The 7,659-nt window shown below is 50.7% G+C and overlaps 1 protein-coding gene across 1 annotated transcript in view; it reads right to left on the bottom strand.

Annotated features, from left to right (window-relative positions):
- The window catches only part of LOC107718925 (voltage-dependent T-type calcium channel subunit alpha-1I-like), a gene marked incomplete at its 3' end in the record, with an annotated part of 34,442 nt that overhangs the window by 25,934 nt on the left and 849 nt on the right, over window positions 1-7,659 (bottom strand). Inside the window, exons 2-6 of the mRNA XM_016526170.1 lie at window positions 7,378-7,509; window positions 6,964-7,094; window positions 5,366-5,590; window positions 4,195-4,422; window positions 1,208-1,363 (exon numbers count right to left, since the gene is read on the bottom strand). Coding sequence (XP_016381656.1) covers window positions 1,208-1,363; window positions 4,195-4,422; window positions 5,366-5,590; window positions 6,964-7,094; window positions 7,378-7,509 — 872 coding nt within the window. The remainder of the gene's footprint in view (window positions 1-1,207; window positions 1,364-4,194; window positions 4,423-5,365; window positions 5,591-6,963; window positions 7,095-7,377; window positions 7,510-7,659) is intronic.

Here is a 7,659-nt window from a genome sequence, read left to right as displayed (position 1 = left end):
TGATAGAGAAGGGGAGGGGGAGGCCGGGGGAGAGCTGAGCTCTCGTGCCTCCGTTGGTAAAAAAAAATAGCCAATCAGCATCGAGTGTTCACTTTCAGTGCTGAGGAGTGCTGAGAAAAGAAACCTCGCAGAGGAGGCTAGCCTCCCTTCTGATATCAACCAATCATCATTGAGACATAAATTACGTGATATTAGTTTGAACGTCTCCCGCTGCGCTGATAATGTACCAAGTACTTATGATGAGTAGCGATATTGAATATCCGTCTTTCGGCTGAGACGTTAAACCGAGGTCCCGACTCTCTGTGGTCATTAAAAATCCCATGGCACTTCTCGTAAAGAGTAGGGGTGTAACCCCGGTGTCCTGGCCAAATTGCCCCCCTGACCCTTGTCTATCATGGCCTCCTAATAATCCCCAATCACTTGATTGGCTCTATGACTCTCTCTCCTCTCCACCTGTAGCTGGTGTGTGGTGAGCGCACTGGCGCGTTGTCCTGTGGCTGCCGTCGCATCATCCAAGTGGATGCTGCACACTGGTGGTGGTTGAGGAGAGACCCCCCCACATGATTGTAAAGCGCTTTGGGTGTACAACAATACACAATAAAGCACTACATAAATGCATCATTCATTCATTCATTCATTCAATATTTGATCGCCAACAGATTTACAAAGCTGTCATTCAAACAGTATATATACAAATAAAAAAAATAAAGGGAAAACACACCTAACTGGATATAGGCTACAGCAGTCGCGGCTTAATTAAATGGTGCAACAGGCAGCTCTCTTTTAAGACAGACTTTTAAGAAGTGATGGATGTTTGCTTCAAGTGATAGGCCAGGTAAGTGAAATTATATTATCTTGCTGTATGTGTGTCGTTTTCTTTACATTTTCTGACTAAAAGCAACCAAAAAGCCATTTCAAAGTGGTTAAGCAAATAATAATAATAATAATCGTCAGGGATCCCAGACCAATACAATTAGTGTGCCTCCTCTATTTTAAAACCCACAAGGCCGCCACTGGACCCCGTTACGGAAAGCACCACAGCCAACAGTTGCTTTTCACAATAATGTATTCATATTAACTCAGTGAGCGTGAAATATTAATATTCAGCAGCTAAACCCGAAAGTTATTGGCCCTGTTACGTCGGAGATTGTTTTGTGCATCAACCAAAACACTCAATTTCTCAAATGCCTTGCAGTGTGTACCTTACCTCAGCCTGAAATCCTTCGACTAAGATAGCCACAAGCAGATTGAACAGAACGTAGTTCCCAAAAGTCATGAGCGCGACGAAATACAGGGCCGCCAGGGGGGAGGTAGAGGCCATGCCGTTATACAAAACCATGTTCCAGTCCTCTTGAGTTAGGATCTGCACACAAACACAAAAAAATATAACTTTATATTAAACTTTCATGGGGGCAAATTAACTTTAGATAGATAGATAGATAGATAGATAGATACATTTATATTTCACTAAATTCTATTTTTTTTCTTTTTTCTTTTTCTATTGTGTATTTTATTTAATATTTTGTTTAATGTAAGAAAAATATAAATAAACATTTATATCTTATGTTTTCCATTTTTTATTTAATATTTATTGTAATAAAAAGGTCAAAATGAAATATAGCTGCATATAGTAGGGTTGGGCCGATAGACGATGCCATCGTCCATCGCCGATGGCTGACAGACATCACGATGTTGAGTCGGCATCATGACCTCCCCCCCATACCCCCCGCAATCCGCCGCATCCCAATTCCGTGTTCGGAAAGGAAATTAAGTGTAGGCTACTACGGAACCCCTAAAGGGAATAAATAGCCTACGAGATGGGAGAATAAAAAAAAATATATTTCAATACTTTCTTTCGCAATTATATCGTTGGGTAATTACACTAAATTGCGGGCATCAGGGAGCCGCTACTAATATGCATGGCATTGAAACCGCTTTCGAATGCACGCTCTCATTTTACTTTCACTTTCACTTTCGAGATTTGCGATCACACAGACTCTATACTACAGAGCGGCAGTACCTACCACACATTTTACAGGATTAGATATTTGTCAGTGGTGCCCAGTATCTGAAAATCATTCGCCATTGTCCTATCCGTCATCTCTCTGTGTATGTGGTAAGTGAACTTTCATGTACTGTAATGTAATAGTCTACCGCTAGCAAGCGGCTAACCATGTCCCTTTAGTGGCTCTGTAGAATGCGTTATTTGTTTTCCATGCCTTTCTGCATACGATTCCCGCTTCGGGCACACCTTCTAACCCCGTCCCCCGATGTCATCGTCCATCACGATGTTTCACTGTAGACATCGTCCGATGCCAATTTGGTAGACATCACCCAACCCTAGCATATAGTTGCTTCAACACTGTAATTAAGTAGCCCTGAACACCTTGATAAGCTAGTTCAGGTGTATGTGATTAGGGTTGAAGCTGAACTCTGTAGTATGGTAGCTCTCCAGGAGCAGGGTTGGAGAACCCTGTTAAAGACATTTGTTGATACAGCATTTTACTACAAAACTCAAAATGGCTGACGCCCAAAAAGGTTGACATAGGAAAATTAGGTATCATTCTATCGTTTATATAAAAAAGCTTTTGATAAATTTTGCCCCATCTTGACCCATAGAAATTTAAATTTTGGTATACATTCAACTCTGTATGAGAATCAGAGGAAAAAATAATTTTGATTTTAGATCTTATGGTTCAAAAGTTTGAGTTTGAGTTAGAGACACCAAATTTGCTGTGGTTAATGATGAGACTGTCCTTTATCTGTGTTACAAATTTCATAAATTTCCCTTAAGCGGTTATATAAGATTCATAAGATGCATAACAATACGTTAAAGCGTTTGTAAAATACAGCATTTGACTACAAAATTTGAAATGGTCCATGTTCAAAGTTGCTGACATAGGAAAATTCAGTATCGTTTGATTCGCTATGCTGCTCCGAATCTAATGAGATCAATATTATGTCAAACTGTTCAGAAATTATAAACAGAAATGTACATTTTTTATATCTTTTGACCGAAAATACTCATGTGCCCTCAGGTCATGCTTGGTATAAAAAGTACCAAGTTTGGTCAGAGTCCGCTAAAGCGTTGCAAAGATACAGCCTCATGTCCATTTTTGCGCACATTTCATCAAATTCATTAAAACATTTAACGAGAATGGTATCGGAAATCTTTTGATAACTTTTTGCCAGCATTGCCTGAAAGTGATCTGAGCCAAATTTGGTGAAAATCAGACAAATCGTCTAGGATGAGTTTGAAAAAGTAAATTTCTCAAATAATTCAAAATTGCGAAAAGTTCTGACCTATATACATTTAAATGTTGGTATGCAATAGACTCAGCATGAGTCAAGGAATCGTCTCGGTTACTTGTGTAACCCTCGTTCCCTGAAGGAGGGAACGGAGACGTTACGTCAGTCGTGACTGACGAATTGGGATCTCGCCCGAGAGCCCAATCACCTTCGAGTGTTAACTAAACAAGCCAATGACAGTTGGCGTGCGTGTTTCGCCACGCGCACCCCGCCCCGCAGCGCGGGTATAAAAGGAGAGCGCGTGCAAACGCACATCAGTTTTTCGCTGAGGAGCCGAGACTACGTGCCCCGGCCGTACAGCGGTGGTACAGCAACTGTGGCGACGGAACGTAACGTCTCCGTTCCCTCCTTCAGGGAACGAGGGTTACACAAGTAACCTAGACGTTCCCTTTCAGTCAGTCACGTTCGACGTTACGTCAGTCGTGACTGACGAATTGGGATCCGTATGGAAAACGCCACTATTGCTGACCCCCTCCAGTGCCCTGCGGAAGCCGGCAAGTCCCCCCACACCAGCTGGGGCGGAAGATAGGACAGCGGCTAGGCAGAGGTGTCCTGCCACTGCTGTTCCATACAGTGGTACATTGGATAACACTGGGAAAGCGTACCCAGTTGGGACGCTACGGAAGCCACATCCTGCACATAGGAGGTATCATGTGGAATTACACATATGGACTGGCCCAGGGCAGTGCTACATATGGAAGTCCCTGCGGTAGGCTCAACCCGCCTGGGGTGAGGTGACTACGCAGCAGAGATGGCAGCGAACGACTGCCAGGGAAAGACACGGGCTTACCGTGAGGGGAGCCGTACCGTGGAAGAATACACCTGTGGGATCACCCGAAGGGGGAATCACTACACACGGGCACCTAGCCCAGCACAAGGGCTGACCTTGGGCATGCACACGAGTGCTGAGCCTGGCGTCTGGCGCTCCGCCTCGCCTGACCGCCGAGGGTGCGGGAGGAACTCCACCAGGGTTCGCCATGGGGAACTGAACTGAGAAGCAAAAAAGCGCACGTATCCGGTCCGTAGAGGGGAATGGCGCAGCAAGCGTGATCGACACCGAGCAGGTCCGGTGTTACTGCCTACCTGAGGCGAGTACACGAGAGGACACGGGCTCTACACGGAGATTATAGTATCTCACAAACGTGTTAGGCGTCGCCCAGCCGACAGCTCTACAGATGTCTGCTATCGAGGCGCCCCGCGCCAATGCCCAAGAAGATGCCACTCCTCTCGTAGAGTGTGCTCTCACTCCGAGGGGGCATGGTAAACGTTGGGCCTGGTATGCTAAGACTATAGCCTCCACTAACCAGTTGGCAAGTCTTTGTTTGGAGACAGCCTTCCCCTTCTGCTGTCCTCCGAAGCAGACAAAGAGCTGGTCTGAGGTCCTGAAGCTCTGCGTACGGTCCACGTAAGTGCGCAAAGCGCGAACGGGACAGAGCAGAGCAATGGCTGGGTCTGCCTCCTCCCGGGGCAGCGCTTGCAAGTTCACCACCTGATCCCTAAAAGGCGTGGTGGGAACTTTGGGCACATATCCAGGCCGGAGTCTCAGGACAACGTGAGAGTTACCCGTTCCGAATTCCAGGCACGAATCGTCGACCGAAAATGCCTGCAGGTCCCCTACCCTCTTGACCGAGGCCAATGCGGTGAGGAGCAATGTCTTCAACGACAGAAACTTAAGCTCTACTGACTGCAGAGGCTCGAAGGGCTCCCCCCTCAAGGCCGCCAGGACCGAGGGGAGATCCCAAGAGGGTAACAGGTGAGGGCGCGGAGGATTTAACCTCCTTGCCCCTCTGAGAAACCTGATGACCAAGTCGTGCTTCCCCAAAGACTTACCGTCTACTGCCTCGTGATGCGCGGCAATGGCGGCAACATACACTTTAAGGGTGGAGGGAGACAGCCTTCGCTCCAACCCATCCTGCAGGAAAGAAAGCACGACTCCGATCGGGCATCTACGGGGGTCTTCCCGGCGGGAAGAGCACCAATCGACGAACAGGTTCCACTTCAGCCTGTAAGCGTGTCTAGTAGACGGGGCTCTGGCTGAAGTGACGGTGTTTACTACCGCTGGAGGTAGCCCACCTAGAACCTCCGCGTCCCGTCCAGGGACCACAAGTGGAGATTCCACAAGTCTGGACGCGGGTGCCAGAGGGTGCCCCCTCTCTGAGAAAGGAGATCCCTCCTCAGAGGAATTTGCCAAGGAGGGGCTGTCGCGAGGAGCATCAGTTCGGGGAACCAAGTCCGACTGGGCCAATATGGCGCTACCAAGAGGACCTGCTCCTCGTCCTCCCTGACCTTGCACAGTGTCTGTGCGAGAAGGCTCACTGGGGGAAACGCATATTTGCGTAGGCCCCGAGGCCAGCTGCACCCCAGTGCGTCCGTGCCGAGGGTCCCCTCGGCCAGGGAGTAAAACAACTGGCAATGGGACGTGTCCGGGGAGGCAAACAGGTCTACCTGAGCGTCCCCAAAGCGTCTCCAAATCAGCTGGACTGTCTCGGGGTGGAGTCGCCATTCTCCCGGAAGGGCGGGCTGACGTGAGAGCTCGTCAGCTGCACGATTGAGCTCGCCTGGGACATGAACGGCGCGAAGCGACCTCAGATGCTTCTGACTCCAGAGGAGGAGATGGCGGGCGAGTTGCGACATGCGACGGGAGCGTAGACCGCCCTGGTGGTTGATGTACGCAACGGTCGCAGTGTTGTCCGTACGGACCAGTACATGCTTGTCGTGCAGCAGCGAATTGAAGCGGCGCAGAACTAGCCATACTGCTTGCAACTCGAGGCAATTGATATGCCACTGCAGTCGGGGCCCCGACCAGAGCCCCGCAGCTGCATTCCCATTGCACATGGCACCCCAGCCCCTGGCAGAGGCATCTGTTGACACAACAACATGCCTGGATACTTGCCCAAGGGACACCCCTGTCCGAAGAAAGGCAAGATCTGCCCACGGGCTGAAGGTCTGACGGCAGAACGGGGTAACAGGAACCCGGTAAGTGCCGTGTCGCCATGCCCATCTCGGGACCCGGTCGTGAAGCCAACGCTGAAGCGGTCTCATATGAAGCAACCCGAGCGGCGTGACAGCGGCTGCGGATGCCATATGCCCCAGGAGCCTCTGAAATTGTTTCAGTGGAACCGCCGTCTTGCACTGGAAGGACCCCAGGCAGTTCAGCATCGACTGCACACGCTCTACTGAGAGACGTGCTGAGAGGTTGACCGAGTCCAGCTCCATGCCGAGAAAAGAGATCCTCTGCACCGGGGAGAGTTTGCTCTTTTCCCAGTTGACCCGAAGCCCCAATCGGCTGAGGTGACTGAGCACCATATCCCTGTGTTCGCACAACTGCGCTCGGGACTGGGCCAATATGAGCCAGTCGTCGAGATAGTTGAGAATGCGAATGCCCGCCTCCCTCAATGGAACGAGGGCTGCCTCCACGACCTTGGTGAAGACACGAGGCGACAGGGATAGCCCGAAGGGGAGGACCTTGTACTGATATGCTCGCCCTTCGAACGCAAAGCGGAGAAACGGTCTGTGTCGAGGGAGAATCGAGACATGAAAGTACGCGTCCTTGAGGTCGATCGCTGCGAACCAATCGAAAGGACGGACGCATTGAAAGATGCGTTTCTGCGTCAACATCCTGAACGGGAGCTTGTGAAGGGCCCGGTTCAGTACGCGCAGGTCCAGGATCGGTCGTAACCCACCGTCTTTCTTGGGTACGATGAAGTACGGGCTGTAGAAACCCGACCTCATCTCGGCTGGAGGGACCGGCTGTATCGCGTCCTTCACCAGCAGGACCGCGATCTCTGCACGCAAGACAGGAGCATCCTTGTCCAGCACAGAGGTGAACCGAATGCCCCTGAACTTGGGAGGGCGCAGGGCGAACTGAATCGCGTAGCCGAGTCTGATGGTTCTCATGAGCCAGCGAGACGGCCTGGGGAGCGCTAACCAGGCCCCCAGCAACCGAACTAGCGGGACCAGGGAAACCACCGACGTACCCGCAGTGGGGCAGCGAAGTGGAACACAGGGACCCAACCCGGGAGGCCGTGCGTCCGAGGGTGGGGTCTGAGTGCGCGGCGCACCACTTACCTGGCTCCATAGCTGGGCAGGGGGCTCGTGAGGAGGCACAGCGTCCCCGAACCGGACCCTGCTGCCCATCGGCGAAAGGAGAGGGGGACGGCCGTGTGGAGACAGGGTCTCGTGCACCGCCATCCTCGCCCTCTTGGGACCCGGAGGCAAAGGAAACTGCTCTTTTATTGAAGTTTTGGGTACCACTGGCTGGGTAGCCAGTAACCCGACCAACCCGACCTCATCTCGGCTGGAGGGACCGGCTGTATCGCGTCCTTCGCCAGCAGGACCGCACGCAAGACA

The sequence above is a fragment of the Sinocyclocheilus rhinocerous genome, unplaced genomic scaffold (genome assembly GCF_001515625.1).
Source record: "Sinocyclocheilus rhinocerous isolate Xijiao unplaced genomic scaffold, SAMN03320098_v1.1 scaffold9700, whole genome shotgun sequence".
NCBI lineage: Eukaryota > Metazoa > Chordata > Actinopteri > Cypriniformes > Cyprinidae > Sinocyclocheilus > Sinocyclocheilus rhinocerous.
Note: the sequence above shows the minus strand (reverse complement) of the source record. Positions and strands in the feature narration are given on the sequence as shown.